Source organism: Megalobrama amblycephala, linkage group LG6 (genome assembly GCF_018812025.1).
Source record: "Megalobrama amblycephala isolate DHTTF-2021 linkage group LG6, ASM1881202v1, whole genome shotgun sequence".
Lineage (NCBI taxonomy): Eukaryota > Metazoa > Chordata > Actinopteri > Cypriniformes > Xenocyprididae > Megalobrama > Megalobrama amblycephala.
Genome location: NC_063049.1, coordinates 43,089,227 through 43,112,181, shown reverse-complemented (window position 1 = coordinate 43,112,181; position 22,955 = coordinate 43,089,227). Strand labels below are relative to the sequence as shown.

The 22,955-nt window shown below is 34.6% G+C and overlaps 1 protein-coding gene across 10 annotated transcripts in view; it reads left to right on the top strand.

Annotated features, from left to right (window-relative positions):
• The window catches only part of trpm2 (transient receptor potential cation channel, subfamily M, member 2), a 60,726-nt gene extending 39,472 nt beyond the window's left edge, over nt 1-21,254 (top strand). For 8 of the 10 annotated variants that reach the window (XM_048194740.1, XM_048194739.1, XM_048194734.1 and 5 more), the window contains 17 exons: nt 1,472-1,694; nt 1,898-2,016; nt 3,276-3,414; nt 4,071-4,242; nt 4,471-4,651; nt 6,289-6,470; nt 8,490-8,622; nt 11,103-11,190; nt 11,312-11,399; nt 12,045-12,193; nt 12,275-12,327; nt 14,640-14,669; nt 14,766-14,852; nt 15,082-15,160; nt 15,279-15,380; nt 18,297-18,413; nt 20,145-21,254. In XM_048194740.1, coding sequence (XP_048050697.1) covers nt 1,472-1,694; nt 1,898-2,016; nt 3,276-3,414; nt 4,071-4,242; nt 4,471-4,651; nt 6,289-6,470; nt 8,490-8,622; nt 11,103-11,190; nt 11,312-11,399; nt 12,045-12,193; nt 12,275-12,327; nt 14,640-14,669; nt 14,766-14,852; nt 15,082-15,160; nt 15,279-15,380; nt 18,297-18,413; nt 20,145-20,270 — 2,068 coding nt within the window. In that variant the 3' untranslated portion in view covers nt 20,271-21,254. Of the gene's footprint in view, nt 1-1,471; nt 1,695-1,897; nt 2,017-3,275; nt 3,415-4,070; nt 4,243-4,470; nt 4,652-6,288; nt 6,471-8,489; nt 8,623-11,102; nt 11,191-11,311; nt 11,400-12,044; nt 12,194-12,274; nt 12,328-14,639; nt 14,670-14,760; nt 14,853-15,081; nt 15,161-15,278; nt 15,381-18,296; nt 18,414-20,144 lie in introns of all 10 variants that reach the window. The other 2 variants (XM_048194738.1, XM_048194737.1) reach the window with 2 other exon arrangements.
• The last annotated feature ends 1,701 nt before the right edge of the window (nt 21,255-22,955 follow it).

The following is a 22,955-nucleotide window of genomic DNA, read 5'->3' as shown; positions in this document are numbered from 1 at the left end:
TAATATATAATATATTATTATTATATTATATTACATTATATTACAATGTAATATATTATTATTATTATTACATAGCCAATATGCAGAACTGGTTTTTAATCATTTTTTTTTAAAAAAATAATGAATAATCTTTAGATTATTAAGGAACAATTATTCATTATGAATATTTCATAAATATATTATTATTATTATTATTATTATTACATAACCAATATGCAGAACTGGTTTTTAATCATTTTTTAAACAATAATGAATAAACTTTAGATTATTAAGGAACAATTATTCATTATGAATATTACAAAAATATATTATTATTATTATTATTATTATTATTATTATTATTATTATTATTACTACATAACCAATATGCAGAATCGGTTTTTAATGATTTTTTTAAACAATAATGAATAATCTTTAGACTAACAAACATTTATTCATTATTAATATTACAAAAATATATTATTATTATTATTATTATTATTATTATTATTACTACATAACCAATATGCAGAATCGGTTTTTAATAAATTTTAAAAATAGATTTTTTTAAACAATAATGAATAATCTTTAGACTATTAAACAACAATTATTCATTATGAATATTACATATAATATATAATATATTATTATTATATTATATTACATTATATTACAATAAATATATTATTATTATTATTACATAGCCAATATGCAGAACTAGTTTTTAATTATTTTATTTCTGTTTTTTGACATGATAACAAATCATCTTTAGACTATTAACAAACAATTATTCATTATTAATATTACAAAAATATATTATTATTGTTATTATTATTATTATTATTATTATTATTATTATTATTACATAACCAATATGCAGAACTGGTTTTTAATCATTTTTTTAAACAATAATGAACAATGAACAATTATTCATTATGAATATTTCATAAATATATTATTCTTATTATTATTATTACATAACCAATATGCAGAACTGGATTTAATTATTTTATTTCTGTTTTTTGACATGATAACAAATCATCTTTAGACTATTAACAAACAATTATTCATTATTAATATTACAAAAATATATTATTATTATTATTATTATTACATAACCAATATGCAGAACCAGTTTTTAATTATTTTATTTCTATTTTTTGACATGATAATAAACCATCTTTAGACTATTAGCAAACAATTATTCATTATTAATATTACATAAAGATATTATTATTATTATTACATAACCAATATGCAGAACCAGTTTTTAATGCTTTTTTTTCTAATTTTTGACACAGTAATAAAAATATAAACTATTAAAGAACAATTATCATTATGAATTTTACATAAATATATTATTATGATATAATATATATTATACCATTATTATTATTATTATAAATAATTGAATCTAAATGATTGTATCAAATCTAGAAACATACTAAAACACTCTCGCTCTGAATAATGAAGGATTATTTTTCTGTCTCAGTGGCCCGTCAAAGTCTGAGCTGAAGCCTCTGGACTGTTCGTCACGTCTGATGAGTCTGCTCATGTCCCCTCAAGTGAAGTTTTACTGGAACATCGCTTCGTATTTTGGTTTCCTGTGGCTCTTTGCTGTGGTGCTCATGATCGACTTTCAGCCCTTTCCGTCATGGAGAGAACTTCTGCTCTATGTGTGGCTCACTTCGCTGGTGTGTGAGGAGGTTAGACAGGTGAGACACACACACACACACACTCTTCAGACATACACACTACCATACTTCAAGAGTTTGGAATAATTAAGATTGTTTAATGTTGTTGTGAAATATTATTACAATTTAAAATATAAAGCAGAATTTTCAGCATCATTACTCCAGTCTTCAGTGAAATGCAGTGAAACGTTATAATGATATTTTCTCACTCTGACACTCCACAGCTCTATCATGACTTCGACGGGTCCGGCTTTCGGAGAAAAGCAAAGATGTATATCAGGGATCTGTGGAACATTCTGGATGTGCTGTCAATCATGCTGTTCATTGCTGGTCTCGTCTGCAGGTCAACACAACCACTATTTCACTCAATACAGTTCAGCACATATATGTCAGTATGTGTTTGCTCTGAAATTGCTTCATAGGGACTGTTTTTAATCAAGAGGAACCATCATTTTGACTAAACAGGCAATGTAGTTAAGTAGATTCAAAATGTTTAATAATATAAAGATGTAAAATAAAGTAAAAATCTAGGTAAAATAATCATTTTCATTTATATGCACCAATATAACAATAAATAGTAATAAAAGCATTACTAAAGCATTTCAATGCATTAAAGCTATAATGTTCCTTTTCACAAGATGTAACATAAGTCTCTGGTGTCTCCAGAATGTGTGTGTGAAGTTTCAGCTCAAAATCCCCCACAGATCATTTATTATAGCTTGTCAAATTTGCCCCTATTTGGGTGTGAGCAAAAACACGCCGTTTTTGTGTGTGTCCCTTTAAATGCAAATGAGCTGCTGCTCCCGCCCCCTTTCCAGAAGAGGGCGGAGCTTTAACAGCTCAACAATAACAAAGCTGGAGAATCTCACGCAGACAAAATGACGAAAGTGTTCAGCCTTACATTGTTCAAACTGGAGTCGACACTGATGGAGAGACTCAGGAAGAAGTTACAACTTTTAGACGTTTCTGAATGGTTAGTGGATAAATTGATGTAGTTGCTGTGGAGTTGATTCAACTCATCCACTAGCATGTGCCGTCATGTTCATCTTTTGTGTTGAATTGACCCTCGTTTGTGAAGCAGTCCGGCGTAAAATGACGGCATGACAACAACACTCTACTACAACAACTCTTCCTCTTCTCTAAAGCAGCCCAACATGGCCCCGCCCCCTTTGTTGTGTGTTCTCGGGGGCGGGGTTTATGTCAATTTTAGGGTTTGTGATGTCACTAACCCAGGAAGAAGAAGTTGTAGTCCTCAAACAGCGATTTCTGTAAAAGAAAATATCTCCCTTTGCATTGAACTTTGAGCGTCGTAACTTTGCAGATGTTGTTTAAGCTCAAACAGCAACATTACACACTAACTAAAGTTAAAAAAGTGAAATCATAATCAAGGACCATTTTAAATATTTACATAAGTGATAACAAATCATGTCATGAATCTTTTAATTAAAATGATTTCACTGAATCAAACCTACTCTCTTGAAGCCCATATAAACGAATCATATTTAAAGTTTTGCTCCTCATCTTGAGTTCAGTTCAGTTGCATAATGACTAAATTAAATCAGTATTTTTTAAACTTAATCAAACTCTGTGTTTGTCATACAGACTTCAGGCCTCCGGCACTGTTTTCTACGTGGGTAAAGTTCTACTCTGCATCGACTTCATCATATTCTGTCTACGATTAATGGCCATCTTCACTATCAGTCGAAACCTGGGCCCGAAAATAATCATTGTCAGGAGAATGGTGGGTCTGCATGTTCATAATGTTCATTTATTCAGTTCATATATGTTATGTAATAATTCTGCACAGCCTAAGGGTACGTTTACATGACAACGATGTACTAAAAATGGAAATGTTTTTCCTTCACGTTTTTTGCTTCCGTTCACACGGATCTGCTAAAACGACTAAAAATGCTGTATTCTGCTGCCAGGCCAGTAGATGGCGATGTCACTTTGTAAAGAAACACTGCGCGCCTATAGACTGAACATGTAACATACATGAAAATTCACATTTTTGTAGTTTACATGGAGATGATAACGGTATCGTTTTGAAAAATTTGCACTTTAAAACCCATTTTTAAATGTTTGCGTTTTCCCCTAAAATGCTGTTGTCGTGTAAACATAAAACGTTTTCTGTTTTTAGTTGAAAACTGTCATGTAATTAAATGCTTCTTGGTCTTTTGAAAGGAAAGAGTTCATTGTACTGTATACTAGGAAACATACTGGAACTCAGGGTGAAAAACGATTAAATATTAAAATAATAAATGACATGATCTCTTCAAGAATATTCTTCCTCTCTCATAGTGCACAAAATGTTTTTGCATAAAAGTAAATGCAGACAGACTAAGCTATGATTGTGCATCTTTTGTGTCCTCTCATTTTCTCTCTTTCTCTTTGCAGATGATGGATTTGTTCTTCTTCATGTTTCTACTCAGTATCTGGGTGGTGGCGTACGGCGTGGCAAAACAGGGCATTTTGATTCAAAATGAAGAGAGGCTGAACTGGATCATCCGTGGAGCCGTCTATGAACCCTACCTCATCATATTTGGCAACGTCCCCACTAATATTGACAGTTAGTTTACTTTTAGATAGATAGATTTTTTTTTTGCATTAACTAATGGTAACAAAAACAACTTTTTAGTAAATGTTCAGATTGACATTAGCTAAGATTAATAAATGCCTTAGAAGTATTGTTTATTGTTAGTTCTAATGTGAAACCTTACTGTAAAGTGTTACCATTGTTATAATAAAGAAAGACAAATCAGATAACCAACAAACATTTCTCTGTTTTGCAAACCAGACACTCAGTTTGATATAAGCAGCTGTAGTGTGAACGGCTCCGATCCTCTGAAGCCAAAATGCCCCTTGTTGAACGACGATGACATGCCGGTGTTCCCAGAATGGTTGACCATCATCATGCTGTGTATCTATCTGCTGTTCGCCAACATTTTGCTGCTCAACCTCCTCATCGCCATCTTTAAGTGAGTAAACAGACAGGTGAACAGAAACATTTACACAATGGCTCTGTGCCAAAACCAAGTGAGCTGACTTAACCCTCAAAATGGATCTTTACAAAGTGTTTGTCATGCAACATGTCTAATCGCGTAAGTATGGTATTTATTTGGATGTTTACATTTGATTCTGAATGAGTTTGATGGTGCTCCGTGGCTAAAGCTAACATTGTTGGAGAGATTTATAAAGAATGAAGTTGTGTTTATGAATTATACAGACTGCAAGCGTTTAAAAATGAAAATAACGACAGCTCTTGTCTCCGTGAATACAGTAATAAACGATGGTAACTTTAACCACATTTAACAATACATTAGCAACATGCTAACGAAACATTTAGAAAGACAATTTACAAATATCACTAAAAATATCATGTTATCATGGATCATGTCAGTTATTATTGCTCCATCTGCCATTTTTCGCTATTGTTCTTGCTTGCTTACCTTGTCTGATGATTCAGCTGTGCAGATCCAGATGTTAATACTGGCTGCCCTTGTCTAATGCCTTGAACATGAGCTGGCATATGCAAATATTGGGGGCGTACATATTAATGATCTGTTACGTAACAGTCGGTGTTGTGTCGAGTTTCGCCTGTTCCTCGGAGGTCTTTTAAACAAATGAGATTTATATAAGAAGGAGGAAACAATGGAGTTTGAGACTCACTGTATGTCTTTTCCATGTACTGAACTCTTGTTATTCAACAATGCCGAGGTAAATTCAATTTTTGAATCTAGGGCACCATTAACATATTGCAAAGCTGTTTGTGCAAATATTTATTTTCATTGTTGAACAAATTATATATAATCAACAATAACTTGTTTGCTGCTTTATATAAATTTTTTTTCATGACTCTTACATCCTTTGCATCATTAGTGTACCTTAAAATGTCTTAAAATGCTGACTATGTAGGCAGCTCACTAGGCTTTGAAACAGAACCCATATTTCTTTCTTTATAATCCTCACATTGTATCTTGTGTCATTTGCTAAATATTTCCTGTACAGAATTATAGAAGATTTATGATAAAATATTGCAGTGAATTTCAGGGCTTTAAAGGATTAGTTCACTTTCAAATTAAAATTTCCTGATAATTTCCTCACCCCCATGTCATCCTAGATGTTTTTGTCTTTCTTTCTTCAGTTGAAAAGAAATTAAGGTTTTTGAGGAAAACATTCCAGGATTTTTCTCCATATAGTGGACTTCACTGGGGTTCAACGGGTTGAAGGTCCAAATGTCAGTTTCAGTGCAGCTTCAAAGAGCTCTACATGATCCCAGATGAGGAATAAGAGTCTAATCTAGTGAAACGATCGGCCATTTACTAAAAAAAAAAAAAAAAAGTATATACTTTTTAACCACAAATGCTCATCTTGCACTGCTCTGCGATGCGCCACGCATTACGTAATCACGTTGGAAAGGTTCTTCCACCTACGTCACACGTGACCTTTCCAACATGATTACGTGGCAAAAAACGTTCCTCAAAAACCTTCACTCCTATTTGATTAAAGAAAGAAAGACATGAACATCTTGGATGACATGGGGGTGAGGAAATTGTCAGGAAATTTTAATTCTGAAGTGAACTAATCCATTAAACTCTGTCTTTGTGCATCACAGCTACACGTTCCAGGAGGTTCAAGACAACACGGACACCATCTGGAAGTTCCAGCGGTACGAGCTGATTAAGGAGTACCACAGTCGACCTGCCCTTCCTCCACCCTTCATCCTCGTCAGTCACCTCATCCTCTTCATCAAAGGAGTGTTTCTGCGCTACCCTCCACAGAGACACAAACACTTCAGTGAGTGCTGGTCCAGTGCCACACTGCAGCCACAAAACCTCTTTTACTGAATACACACAGTAGATTACTGACGTTCGTTAGTCTAGATCAGACTATGAGCATAAAGTCTGGTCCAGTTTATTCTGGTCAAGAAGCGCTCACACAGACAGAAAGGGTCAATGCATCAAAAACAGTTAATTTTATTTATTTAGCTGCTGCATGTTTACGGTATCTAAAATAATCAAGTCACCTTTATTTCTGTAACGATTTATACAATACAGATTGTTCCAATGCAGCTACATAGTCATAAACAGAAAAATAATGATCATCTAATAAAATAGCTGATATTACAATAATAGGCAGGTGGTAAGGATGTGAATAACATGGTTTCGCTGAGTGTTTCATTAATGTAACTGCAGGCTGTTTACGGTTGACAGGCCACTTTTACAGAATGTGCTTCACAGGTGTGTCCATGTTTTTATCACTGACTAAAACTGTTATTGTTTTCATTCATTGAAATAAAGCTGAAATAAAAATATAATATAAGTGAAAGACATTCACATTTTAAAAACTTTAAATTTTGCTTTGGCAGCTAACTGAAATAAAATGTTGAAGTTGAAAAAGTTACAAAATTACAATGATTTTTACTGAAAATAAAACTGAAATAAATATAAATTAAAGCTAAATAGAAATATATTAATAAAAAATAATAAAAATGACAAAAAATTACTAAAACTTAAACTAAAATTAAAATGTAAACTGAAAATATAACAATAAAAGCTAATTCAAAATATGAATAAATACTATAATAGTATATGAATAATACTAAAACTAGATGAGTAATGTTCGATGACGAACTTTAATGTTGGCTTGACAAAGCCAGGTCTGAAAGTTTAAAATAAGCTTGAAGTGGAAGGTTTTACTCCACTAAAAAATATTAGCATGTTTTAGCATTTTGCTAACATGATTTAACACATTGCTTACATGTTTTAGCATGTTGATAACATGAATTACTAGGTTTTTAGCATGCTTATCATGCTATTAGCATGAATTAGCATTTTGCTAACATGTTTTAACAGATTCCTTGCATGGTTATAACAATTTGCTAGCATGATTTAACACATTGCTAGCATGTTTTAACATTTTGCTAACATGAATTAGCATGTTTTAGCATATTGCTAATTCATGATAACAATGTGTTAAAACATGCAAATTTTAATAGCAATATGCTAAAACATGTTAATTCATGTTGCTAGCATTTTTAACACATTGCTACTATAATTTAACACTGCTTGCATGAATTAACATGTTGCTAGCACGTTTTAAAACATTGCTACCATGATTTAACAATTTGCTAGCAAGAATTAGCATGTTGTTATCATGTTTTAGCACATTGCTAAGATGTTTTAGCACTTTTCTAACAGGAATTAGCTGTTAGCATTTTGTTAGCATGAATTAGCATTTTGCTAACATGTTTTAGCATGTTGTCCTAAGGTAGTCATTAAGATTTGCTATTTATTGACAGTTTAAATACTCTGTAAGTCTTATTGTGCAAAAGTCTTGACCCCTCAATAAAAGTCTATGGAACTTTTTCATAGATTTGATCGTCCGTTTAGCAAAAACCGTAAGTCGGATCAGTTTAAAAAGATATAGCCACCCAAGTCAGAGCAGTCTGAAGGTCAGACCCGAGATCGGTGGTTGTACACCACAACTATAATGATAACGGCACAGAGAAACAGTATTGTTGGAATCACTTTCAGAACAGTTTTTCTAGCTGATAAACGATAAAAATATTGACAGCCAATCAGAATTCATCCTGCTTTCAGAAGTCAAGCATTTAAAGCTGCAGAGTGACTTGCATTGCATTCAATGCTTACGTTTTATCAGTTCATGCATTTCCTGGAAATCAAATCCCAAACGAGTTCTACTGTTTGAGCTACATGAACAGAGCTTATATTTCTTATATTTTTTACTGTCTTTATCACTTTAAAAAACTGTGGAGTGTCTCAATCCCTGGTTTAAGTACATGGTTCGACACAGGGCAGGAACTAGAGCAGACTGAGGAAGAGGAGCTGTTGTCATGGGAGGCCTACATGAAGGACAACTATCTGGCATCTACACGACAGGACGAGAGCCAGAGCGTGGAGCATCGTATCCAGGACACCGCAGAGAAGTAAGCACAAGACTGAAATAGGACAGCTCGTGTTTGAGTACCGCATTTGATTTGAGGAAACGTTTAAATCAAATCTAGAGTATAAGGAAGGGCGGAGTAATGAAAAGTTAGGGGGAGTGGCTTAATATAATATTCATGAGCTTACAATTGTTACACTTTGAATATTAATTATGTGACATGATGAAGTTAATCAGCAAAAACCACCATAGATTCAGTCATTTTCTTCTTAAACGGGACCTTTAATGCCCCTTTCACAAGATGTAATATAAGTCTCTGGTGTCCCCAGAATGTGTCTGTGAAGTTTCAGCTCAAAATACCCCACAGATCATAAATTTGCCTCTATTTGGGTGTGAGCAAAAACACAGTTTTTGTGTGTGTCCCTTTAAATGCAAATGAGCTGCTGCTCCCGGCCCCCTTTCCAGAAGAGGGCGGAGCTTTAACAGCTCAACAACAACAAAGCTGGAGAATCTCACGCAGCCAAAATGAGGATTGTCAGTAACGGTGTTCAGCCTTACATTGTTCAAACCGGAGTCGACACTGATGGAGAGACTCAGGAAGAAGTTACAAATTTTAGAATAGAGATGAAGCGGTATGAAAATTTATAGTGTATAGTATTATAGTGATATACGAAATGTTCAAATAAAGCTTTGAAAAATGTTTACCATAAAATGGTAAAACTCTTTTAAACCTTTTCACATTTTATCTGCTCCATAATATAATTCTATAAGCCTTATCCAAATTGTTTAAAATTGTAGGATACACATAAGCTTGTTTTTGATCAACCGGTTAAAATTTATAAGGCCCTATTTTAACGATCTAAACGCAAAGTGTAAAGCGCACGGCGCAGGTGCACTCAGGGCGTGTCCAAATCCACTTTTGCTATTTTAACGACGGAAAAACGGTCCGTGCGCCGGGGCGCATTTTTGAAATGGGTTGTCCCTATTCTCTTAATGAGTAATGGGCGTAACGTTCAATAAACCAATCAGAGTGTCATCTCCCATTCCCTTTAAGAGCGAGATGCGCTCGCGCCATGGCGGATTGCTATTTACACACGATGAGTCAGTTAATATATATATATATGTGTGTGTGTGTATTGGCACGATTGTTCAATTAATTAGCCAATTTCGTTCATCATTATAAGTAGTAGTAGGCTGAATTGAAAATAGGTAGCCTAATTCTAATACACGCAATGACTATTCACCATTACATTTTTATATTTATGTAGCCTACACAATAATATTCTTTTACACTGTAATCCTTTTGTTTTTAATATTTGGCATGTTTGTGTGATGGGCATCCCGGTGTGTAATAAGCAAAGTCAACGCGCACTGTGGACGCGCCCAGAGGCGCAGTTTCTACCAACGCGCTCTAACAAAAAAATATTGCGCCATTGACTTTAGACTTTAGACCAGGTTTGAGTTGGTCTATAGCGCAGTCTATTTTCAGCTCCTTAAAATAGCAATGCGCCTGAACACACCTCTTTTTTAGACCAGCACGCCCATGGGCGCACTAACTGGCGCAAATGCATTTACTAATTTAAGGACGTGGCGCTGAACGGGAAAACGCGAATGGCGCCAGATGCAAACTAGCAAACACACTTGCGCTGCGCCTTGCGTCGCATTGCGCCGGGTGTATTATAGGGCCCATAGTGTTTTATGCAAATTCTGTTCGTTTTTTGGCCAGACAAAAACTGCACACAGGCTAAATGTAAATGTAACTCTCTGTAAATCCACTCTCTGACACTGGGTGGCGCTTATAGAACCGCAGAAATAGAGCCGTTTCCCTGTAACCTCCGTAAAAAACTATAGAATAACACAAGACGCGTCACTGATATTGTTTAGAATGGGAGAAAGTGCAACACGCACAATGGCGGAATAAGTCCCGCCTTCTAAATAAGAGCCAATCAGCGATTGGTAAAGTCATCGCGTCACTGCAGCGGCCGTTAGAAGCTCCGGTTCCTATAGAAACAGTCAGACGCGCACCTCCGAAATGAGATACAAAAGAGACGCGCATTTAAGACTGCACATGCGCATTAGCCCGATCCAGCTTGAAAAATATAGTTTTTTGTCATGATTTGAGTGTTTAGAAACAACATTTATGAGACAGTTGTCAGATTTTCAAAGAGATAGCAGCTCCACTTGAATGCCCCCTTTGTTGTGTGTTCTCGGGGGCGGGGTTTATGTAAATTTAAGGGTTAGTGATGTCACCAACTGGGAAGAAGCTTGTTGTAGTTCCTACCAGCCATTTGTTGTAGTCCTTAAAAAGTGATTTCTGTAAAAGAAAATATCTCCCTTTGCATTGAACTTTGAGCGTCGTAACTTTGCAGATGTTGTTTATGCTCAAACAGCAACATTACACACTAACTAAAGTTAAAAAAGTGAAATCATAATCAACCACCCCTTTAAATCTTGAAAAGTAAGGATTTTAATGAATTTATTAGGTTGTTTATTTAATATTAAACATGTCTGTTTTCCTCCCAGGGTTGGAGCGATGTCAGAGCTTCTGGAGCGGGAGCAGGAGATGGTTTCTGCCACTATGGCAAAACGACTCGCCAAGCTTGAAGAGCAGGTGTCGTTCTTCCACAAACACTCACAAATACCCCATGAAGAGTGTTTTACAGTCAGTTTGTTCTGTTCATCATTTCCAGCAAATGTGAGTGTCAGATGGTGAATCTCTTGTCTTCTGGCAGGTCTCAGAGTCCACCAAAGCCTTACGATGGATTATAGACGCGCTGAAATCTCAGGGATGCAAGTCCAAAATGCAGCCTCCTCTAATGAGTGAGTGTTTTTAAATCAGCTCTTATAAGATGTATGCATCCTTTTTGATACTCATGATCTATCTTTATAAGTTTATGGTACAGTATTAGAGACATAAATCCCATTTTTTGTAATGAGAACTTCCATACACTACTGTATGGGCTCAATAAGATTTATTTATGTTTTTTAAAGAAGTCTTTTATGCTCCTCAAGGATGCATTTATGTAATAAAAAATACAGTAAAAATATTAATATTGTGAAATATTATTAGAATGTAAAATATATGTTTTCTATGTGAATATATAGTAAAGTGTAATTTATTCCTGTGATCAAAGCTGAATTTTCAGCATCATTACTCCAGTCTTCAGTGTCACATGATCCTTCAGAAATCATTCTAATATGATGATTTGCTGCTCAAGAAACATTTCTGGTTATGTTGAAAACAGTTGCTGCTTTATATTTACTTTGATTCTTTGATGAATAGAAAGTTCAAAAGAACAGCATCTTTTGTAACATTATAAATGTCTTTACTGTCACTTTTGATCAATTTAATGCATCCTGAATAAAAGTTTTAATTTATGTTAGATTAATATTGTATGTTAGATCAACTTTTATCTATCATAAAGCTAAAGTTTAGAGAACGTTCCCTGTTCTCTGTCCATCCAGCAGGTAAAAGCTCTGACAGGGATGATGGTGATTCTAGTGGACAGGAGACAGATGAAGAATCGCCCCCTCACACTTTTGCACGTCAGCTTCAGTATCCCGGCAGTACCGTCAAACGCTTTCCTGTGCCTGAGGAGAAGGTGTCCTGGGAGGTGCCTGATATGAATTATACCACATATTTTATCATTCTATTGTAATGTTTATCTTATCTGACACATTTTTTGCTCTTTTAGGTAAACTTTACTTCATACCTTCCCCCAATTTACAATCAACATGACAGCAGCAAGTAAGTTTTATACTGAAAAACAGAACGCACAATTAATCGAACTGATCAGCGATTTAGTCTTGTGCAATTGTTATGCTCTATTAAATATATAGTTGCATTCAATTCATGTTGAAAATATTGTATTTACAAGTTGAACGCACATGAACGTCACCACAAATATTTACTTTAATCCCAAAGTTTCTGAGTTATTCCGAGTGTTGGTAAGAAAACATGTCGGACATAATAGATGCAGCATCTGTATTTGTTCAAATGAATTAAATTATTGCATGTACAAAATACCATAATATTGTACAATTGCCATAGAATATATAACTATTTCATTACCAACCTTAAATTGTATGAAAACATAAAAAAGCAAAATCACAACCGATGCACATACTTTATTCATCATTTTGCAGATTAAAAAATCTTGTGTTTTGTTTATAAAAGTTGCATCACCATCTTGCTCCGACCTAAAGGGTTGCAAAGGGGTGGAAAGTTTCCACGGGAACTTAACCTGGGGAATTTTGGAAATATTCAAATTTGGAAACTTAACAGGAATTTATGGGAATTAATTGGAAATTTTGGAAAAAATTCTATACATTTCTATATAAATGTGACCCGCTCTGGCGGAATGAGTCGGAAGTCGCAACGTTCTATTTTAAGATATGGGCCGATAATGTGGAAAAACAATGAAAAAATCGATTTTTTTTTTTTAAGCTAATTTCAAAGAACAGACTTTCAAAAATAATCTCCCAAAGTTTCGTAGTCCAGATAATTGAGTAAAGGTATTTAAATGGCTATTAAATTTGACATGGAACTCCTCTCATCACTTATGAGCATTTCCCGGTATCCCTTGAAACGTCTCTGCTCTCCAAATATGGTGTTACACGTTGTATAGAAACAATCAAAAAGCTTAGAAATGTAAACACACTGACATAAACGCTGATTTTTATCAATGGGAAGCCGCGTTTCGACTGACATGCAAGCGATTGGTCCAGCCATCCTCCTGTCAGACTTTAGAGCGGTTAAGGCCCGGGTATACTTCATTTCCCGCGAGCCTTTTAAAGAAACTCCTTTGGCCATGAGTGCGGAAAGACGCGTTTGGCTCATGCACACATGCATCGCCTGTGGTCATAACAATTCACCCCCAGCCTGGTTTAATAACATATATATATATATATATATATATATATATATATATATATATATATATATATATATATAAATGTCTTTGGTCAAATTAAGCTGTAAAATAAATAGTTTATCCCTTTAAATGCAATGGATTTTGAAAGATATCAACAAAAAACAGGCAAAAAACTTTAAAAGCAATTTTCTCAGGTTTTCAATTGGAAAAAGAGGGCAGACGACCATAATTCAAATGGGTATATCTTTAAAAACATTCAAGGTATGACTTTGACTAGGATATCATTTTAAAGCTTATTGTCTCATCTTTCCATTGATACCAAAATCTCAATGTTGAAATTTGGGTCACTGTGACTCATTTTGCTGGATCAGGTCACAAATTGTATAAAATTTTTATAAAATTTATCATGTACAAACATAAACATTTTGTTTGGTCTTAATAACATGAAATAACAGTTATTTCTTTTTTGCATCCAATTAATTCTAATCTAGTAAATATGTAAAATAAACATATTTTTATTGCAGCAATTGTTATGCATATTTCAGTGTTACATGATCCTTCAGAAATCATTTTAATATATACTGATATATATTAATACATAATAATTATAACAATATATATAATAATTTTATATTGATACTCAGTTATTATCAATGTTGGAAACAGTTGAGTTGCTTAATATTTTTTTAGAACCTGTGAAACTTTTTTCAGGATTCATTGATGAACAAAAAGTTTAAAAAAAAAAAGAACAGCATTTATTCAAAATAGAAAGAAGATTATTCTGCAAGATGTTTTTTTTCCAACTACATTTAAGTTACCTGTTATAGACTAACCTGCAATTTTGCAAATTCCCTGTTTTTTCCCATTAATTCCCATGGAAAGTTTCCAGCCTTGAAAATGTTGCAACCCTAATTGGAACACACCTGACGTCGTAATTCTGACCTCCCAACTCGTAAATACAAACTTCTTAGAGAACGCACCATAAGGTTTTGCTTTTAAGAATGATCTCCAGCCAGTTTAAACAGTAAGTTGAATAGAAATGACAGGAAGATGACTTTACTGAATTGAAATTTTGTTAGAGTTGAAAACTTATTATAAATCTTGAAATGCTTTTTTTAGTATTCCTGACAGTCTTGCTGTTATTGTGAAGCTTTTTGTGAATAAAAACACATTTTTCTCTTTACAGCTCTGACACTTCAGTCTTAGACAAGTACAGGTATGCAGAGCAAAACATATTTCATCTGTGCCTTTCTTCTCCTAGTTTATGTAATTGCATTTGATTGAGTCTCATTCTCATGAATGGATTTTACAGGAATCCAGAAGGAAGGACTGGGATACGGGGAAAAGGGGCTCTGGAACGACTCGGTCCGAATCACATTCTCCACCCTATCTTCACCAGGTACACAACACTGGAATTAAAATCCCATTCAAGTCCTGATCTTCACTTCCTGCTGGAATTAAAATCTAATCTCATAGCAGATTAAATTGAAGTTTACAACTGAATACACCGCAAACAACACAGGCCCTTGCATTTATGAGATTATAGCAGATTAGAGATCACATTCATCTCATGCCCTTAGTTCATCCTGCTGTTAGTGTAAAGATTGAGCTTTCTGACTGTTTTAAAGGTGGCGTGATGCTGAACACACAGTGCTGGAGTTTCTCTCCGTTTGCGAGGATGCAGAGAAGCCCGGGTCTCTTCCTGGGGTGAGAATGCATAAAATCTGTACAATTGCATATTCAGAATCTTAATATACATATAGATAATCGTTGCATTTGCTTTTTTATTTGCCATTTTGGACATTTTTAAAAACTTTTCTTGCAGGGCCCAGCCAAACCTGATGAGCCTCTACCACAGACACTGGAGAGGATTCTGGGTAAAAAGTTACATGACAAGACCAGGTCTCAACTAGAGGCTGGGGAAAAGGTGAGCAGGATAAATCAATAAGATGCACAACTTTACTGATTAAAAGATAAACATTATTATCACAGATTTGAACTGCACTGTGTTTCATATATTATCTATGGGTTAGTTAGCCAGTCCTGGTTCATGGAAAAAATACAGCATGCAGTGAGTGAATAATTATATAATTTTGATTTTTGAGTGAACTGTTCATCGACTACGAAGCCCCGCACATAAAAGTAAACTGTGCACAAGATTTAGCAAATCAAGGGAACGAAATAGTAAATCGCGCGCAAGATTTAGCAAATCGAGGGAACGAAATAGTAAATCACGTGCACGATTTAGCAAATAGGGAACAAATTAGTAAGTCACGTGCACGCTTTAGCAAATCGAGGGAACGAAATAGTAAATCACGTTCAAGATTTAGCAAATCGGGAACAAATTAGTAAATAGTGTGCGCGCTTTAGCAAATCGAGGGAACGAAATAGTAAATCACGTTCAAGATTTAGGAAATCGGGAACAAATTAATAAATCGCACGCGCGCTTTAGCAAATCGAGGGAATGAAATAGTAAATTGCGCGCAAGATTTAGCAAATCAAGGGAACGAAATAGTAAATCGTGCGCACGATTTAGCAAATTGAGGGAACAAAATAGTAGTTTGCACGCACAATTTAGCAAATCGAGGGAACGAAATAGTGAATCACGTGTAAGATTTAGCTAATAGGGAACAAATTAGTAAGTCACGTGCACGCTTTAGCAAATCGAGGGAACGAAATAGTAAATCACGTTCAAGATTTAGCAAATCGGGAACAAATTAGTAAATAGTGTGCGCGCTTTAGCAAATCGAGGGAACGAAATAGTAAATAGTGTGCAAGATTTAGCAAATCGAGGGAACGAAATAGTAAATCGTACGTACGATTTAGCAAATTGAGGGAACAAAATAGTAGTTTGCACGCACAATTTAGCAAATCGAGGGAACGAAATAGTGAATCACGTGCAAGATTTAGCAAATCGGGAACAAATTAGTAAATCACTTGCACGCTTTAGCAAATCATGGGAACGAAGTAGTAAATCGCACGCAAGATTTAGCAAATCAAGGGAACGAAATAGTAAATTGCGTGCAAGATTTAGCAAATCGAGGGAACGAAATAGCAAATCGAGGGAACGAAATAGTAAATCGCGCGCAAGATTTAGCAAATCGAGGGAACGAAATAGTAAATCGTACGTACGATTTAGCAAATTGAGGGAACAAAATAGTAGTTTGCACGCACAATTTAGCAAATCGAGGGAACGAAATAGTGAATCACGTGCAAGATTTAGCAAATCGGGAACAAATTAGTAAATCACTTGCACGCTTTAGCAAATCGAGGGAACGAAGTAGTAAATCGCACGCAAGATTTAGCAAATCAAGGGAACGAAATAGTAAATCGCGTGCAAGATTTAGCAAATCGAGGGAACGAAATAGTAAATCGTACGTACGATTTAGCAAATTGAGGGAACAAAATAGTAGTTTGCACGCACAATTTAGCAAATCGAGGGAACGAAATAGTGAATCACGTGCAAGATTTAGCAAATCGGGAACAAATTAGTAAATCACTTGCACGCTTTAGCAAATCGAGGGAACGAAGTAGTAAATCGCACGCAAGATTTAGCAAATCAAGGGAACGAAATAGTAAATCGCGCGCAAGATTTAGCAAATCGAGGGAACGAAATAGTAAATCGTACGTACGATTTAGCAAATTGAGGGAACAAAATAGTAGTTTGCACGCACAATTTAGCAAATCGAGGGAACGAAATAGTGAATCACGTGCAAGATTTAGCAAATCGGGAACAAATTAGTAAATCACTTGCACGCTTTAGCAAATCATGGGAACGAAGTAGTAAATCGCATGCAAGATTTAGCAAATCAAGGGAACGAAATAGTAAATCGCGTGCAAGATTTAGCAAATCGAGGGAACGAAATAGCAAATCGAGGGAACGAAATAGTAAATCGCGCGCAAGATTTAGCAAATCGAGGGAACGAAATAGTAAATCGTACGTACGATTTAGCAAATTGAGGGAACAAAATAGTAGTTTGCACGCACAATTTAGCAAATCGAGGGAACGAAATAGTGAATCACGTGCAAGATTTAGCAAATCGGGAACAAATTAGTAAATCACTTGCACGCTTTAGCAAATCGAGGGAACGAAATAGTAAAACTTGAGCACCATTTAGCAAATCAAGGTAACTCAATAGTAAATCATGTGTATGACTTAGCAAATCAAGGGAACGAAATTGGTAAATTGTGCGCACGATTTAGCCTACTATTTTTTTCCTGCATGTTATTTGCGGGGCTCTGTAATCGACTGCATTCTACCCAGTTAATAAAAGTATGTGCTAAGTATGTTCGTTTTGTTTACATTCATATTAAGCTGAATGTTCTCTGAATGTTCAATGTACAGTTTTTTAAACATTTTTAAAAAACGTTTAATTTTTGTTATGTCAACATTAAGGGGACATTCCTTTTGATAATTTTGCAAACATTATGGGAACGTTATCGTTAATGTTCTCTGAAAGTTCTGAAACATGAAAAACATTACATGAATGTCCAACTAAAATGTAAAAAAAAAAAAAAAAAAAATTTGTGAACGATGTATAAATAACATTTTTTGTGCAAATGTTTTGAGAACATTATTAAAGACCAAATAACTCTGAGCATTCTGTTAACATTCCTGGAAGAATATTTGCTCATAACTTTAAGAAAACCTTGCCAGAATGTACTGAGAACATTCCCTGTTAGCTGGGTGGGTGGTTTGTTTGATTTTATATCAAATTTTATTACATTTAGTTATCCCTTAATTAGTTAAAACTGATGCAAATAGTATCTCAAAAAATGCAAATATCAAAAAAAAGTAACACATGTAGTTAAACAGTATGTGTGTGTTTCCTCTCTGATGCAGGTCTATAAGGGTTATGTAGATGACAGCAGGAACACTGATAATGCCTGGGTGGAGACCACCATCATCACACTTCACTGTGACAAACACAGTCCGCTGATGGCAGATCTAAACAACATAGTGAGTAGAAAATATCACTTCATCTCACATCTCTTTGATTTTCTGTACAGTTTAAATTAAGGATTACTGGCCAAACTGAATACAAAGTGTCTCTTGTTTGAATAGACAAAAAATAAAATACAGCAAAGTGCCAAATGCAAGTAAAAAGTGTCAAAGCCAAGAAAAATATCAATATAAGTGGGTAGTAAAACGAGATGTGGTTTAAATTTAGACCCTGTTGTAGGTGATGTTGGCAGTCAAGTAAAACTTATAAACAATCTACTACAGAAAACATTTGCTTTGACTCATGCATCTTCTAACAACATGCATCTTCACATTTTTGTGACAGACGAAAACTGACTCATCTCACTTTTGATGTTGCCAGTGACACAATATGGAGAAATATATATATATATATATATATATATATATACACATACATATTTATACAGCAGTTCTTTCTGGTTCTCATATCTGATTTGCTGAGAGCCCTGCGATATTCTAGTGATAACAGCACTCCTACCTTTTCACCGTTTGTATCACTCCACTTGAAGCGACTGTCATGGCGGCTGAGCAAATCCACTGTATTTTTTATAAATACTACACTTGTTGTACCACAAACTGTGTTTTTTTTAGGCGAGAATGTAGTTGCCTTTCAATCATAGCACCTATTTTACAATTTGCTTATATGTTTTCGGAGATGCGAGCTCCAGGCCGTCAGCGTCCGTTCAGTGCTCGAGTACCCGCCAAGAACAGCTTCACCTCGGCCAGTGCTTCGGGGATTTGCTGCTGGCACTTATAGTGTTTAAACATGAGATATAATTCATTTTGGGAACAATCTTTGGTCTTATTAATCTATTACTTGTTCCTGAGTAAATCGAATTGGGCTATGTTAAATTTAATAATTTAATATTAAGGCTATATTTAACTTACATCCTGTAGAGCACTGCTTTTGTATGTTTGACTGAATTGTACAATTGTGTTTATTTCCTACTGTCATATATAATGGCTATTGTTGTTAATTTAAATATTGTTGTTCAATGAATATAATTTTATATAAATAATATGTTGTATTTGGTATTGAGAAAGGGTCCATTAGTGCGTAATGTGGACTAAGTGAAAGTTACATTAATACGCCATTAGATGGCGGCAAACTTTACGAGTGAATGAGTCAGTCAGAAGAGACTTTTAAATTGAAAGGGACTTTTGTAAACAAAGGACGTTGTTGTAGTGCTGTTATGGAAAAATCCCTTAAAGGGTTAGTTCACCCAAAAATGTATTTATTTATTTATTTACACACTCGATCTGTCGAACTGTTGTATAAACGCAATATCACACTCGTAGCCATGCAGTATGGCTGTGAATCACAGCCGTGCTGATATACAGCCATATATATATGTATATATTTATTGTATGTGTCTTCGCAAAGCATTACAGAAGATTAAATTAACAAATACACTGTATGAATTGTGGGATTTCCCAGTTTAAAGTTGCAGTGCACCACGTATAGTGTGCAGACACTGAATGAATGTTAGGATCTCATAATACTGTCTGAGGAGGGTGATTGTGAAGATGTGAGTCCCCAGTTGGATGCTGTCTCCAAAGACATAAAACATCATTTAAGCACATTCAGTTTTATGTTCTGTGCAGTCACAGCGCTCCATAAGTGTTTTTATTTAGTGAATTAGAGGCAGTATTTCAGCTCTCGTTGGGTTTACAGAGCAATTCAAGCTGCCTTTGTTTTTGCTGCAGGTTGAGAGCTCGCCGTCATCTCATCAGCCGCTCAAGTGGCGGGAAGTGAGCTGCACCGCGTGTGTGTCTCCATACCAGCGAGAGGCTCTACGTCAAGTAGCACAGCATCACAACACACACTTTTGACCCTCAGGAAAACACACACACACACATGCTATACCAAAAATGATGAGTGCAAACACACTGTGTCTTTAAAGGTGTGTCATTTCTGTGCCACTAACACCACCAAACAGAACTGCATGAATAATGACAGGTTTTGCATTTCATTTGATGCCATTAATGGTGCCTTTAACTCCAGATAATTTGCTCACATTCATGCAGATTTCTGTACAATCCATAAGCCATACAGTTCGCTTCACACATATGGTATGTTGAATGTGTTTTATAATGCATTATTGTATTTATTAGTAATTTTGGACATATGTTTTCGGTTTCTGGGGTCAATATGAATTTGAATGTGGTTGTTGAGCATTTTAAAATATGAATGCAGGTACCAAAAATCAAATGTTTAGCTTGAATAGATATATGCATAAACATATATACTTTAGTGTAGTTGCAGAGTGAGGACTTTTATTTTGCGATAATGACCGGTTGGCTGTACATTATCCCGCTTATTACACAATAAATGTATTCACATTAAATATTAAAGCAATAACCTTCAAATTAAACTTATTTATTTTAATTTTTGAAAAGAAAGACTGGAATTACCAATGGATGCTGTAAAATAATGTAATGGATATTCTGTAAATATGTATGCAAATGGAACAAATCAATGCAAATGCCATTGATACATGTACAGTACATGGTCAGATGGAGGATTACGCAGGAAGACGGGTTTGATTATATTATTTCACATAAAGCATTCGCCTGCATTTTTACGAGCAATTATGAAATGCCTTAAATATTCGAAATGCAAAGCAAACAATGAAGTGTCCTCAATATAAGTTTTAGTTAGTGTTAATCAGGTTTGTGAACTAAATATCTGTACTGTTAAAACTATTAAGACAGGACAACTGAATACAAAATATTGAAAGAAAATTATGTGATGATGAATGATGAATAACATGCATAATGGCATATGCAACAATAAATCTGTGTGACTTTACAGTATTTTCCTGGCTAATTTGTTTTTTTGTTTTTTTTAATGTGTAGTTGTATAGGTTTGTTATAAAAGCGTCAGCTAGATGCATAAATGTAATTAATTAAATGATTGGGTTTGCTGTGATGCAACATTTAATTACATCTTCCAAAAAAAGACAACAATGTGATATTGGACTTTGTTTATTAAAGGATTAGTTCACTTTCAAATTAAAATTTCCTGATAATTTATTCACTCCCAAGTCATCCAAGATGTCCATGTCCTTCTTTCTTCAGTCGAAAATAAATGAAGGTTTTTGATGAAAACATTCGATTTGAAGGTTGAAGGTCAAAATTGCTCAATTACAATATATATAAATAAATAAGTTTTAACCATAAATGCTCATCTTGAACTAGCTCTCTTCTTCTCTATCAGAATTCCAGCAGTGTAGACGCTGCTAAGTGTATTACTGCCCTCCACAGGTCAAAGTTTGAACTAATTGTTATATACTTGCACTAGCATATTGTATATGACAATTTAGTTCAAACTTTGACCATTGGAGGGCAGTAATACACTTAGCAGTGTAATTGAGTAATTTTTTTAGAAAATGAGTGATGGTTTCTCTAGATAAGACCCTTATTTCTCGTCTGGGATCGCTGTAAACTGTAATTTTGACCTTCAAACGTTTGGAGGCCAGTGAAGTCCACTATATGGAGAAAAATCCTGGAATGTTTTCATCAAAAACCTTAATTTCTTTTCGACTGAAGAAAGAAAGACATGAACATCTTGGATGACATGGGGGTGAGTAAATTATCAGGAAATTTTAATTTGAAAGTGAACTAATCCTTTAATTGCAGCCCTCGTGGAAATTAAATATATTGTCTATAAGGTCCTTAATGAACATCAATGCCATTTGTAGTGTATACTATAGTAATTTATTGTATACATTATAGTGTTTTTGAACCACACTATAGTAAAGTACTTATTTGTTGTGGTAATTCTATAGTTGCTGTGGTAATATAACAACTACAGTAATATAAACAATACTTTATCCAATACTGTACTAAGTTTTCTACAACTATATAGGGCATATTATACTACAATATACACTACAGTTTACTGTAGTAAAAACTACAGTATACTATAGTATTTATTACAGTTTATCAGTAGTTAATACTACAGTATGCTATAGCATTCATTAACAAAGTGTTATAAATACTATAATATATACAATTTACTATAGTATGGTTCAAAAACACTATAGTATTTATTTACTATAAATTATGTGGGTATTGTAAGTTGATAGTAGACCTAAGAGTTAATCACTTTTGTTTTGTTTTCTTGTATTTCTCTACAATGCTATACGTTCTTTATTTTTATTTTTATTTCTTTTTCATTTTTATTTTATTTCTCTTTCCCAAACCCCTTCCCTTCAAACACGTGTCAGCAAAACCACTGATTAGTGCAGCAAACATACACGAGCAAAATGATTGACAGGCAGAGAGCGTTTCTGATTGGCTAAACACGCGCTGGCCACTCCTCCGACGCTTTACCTCAGCCTCAGCCTAGTTGTGTTATTTCTCACAACTCATATTTTGAGTGATTTGTGCGAGGTAACAGCGATATTTTAGGCGCTGTACTAAAAACGCTTACACATCTTTAATAATATTCGCATGCTTCGCTTTCGGGACAGTTTCGCTTTGAATGAGATGATCGCGCGCTGATTGGCGGAC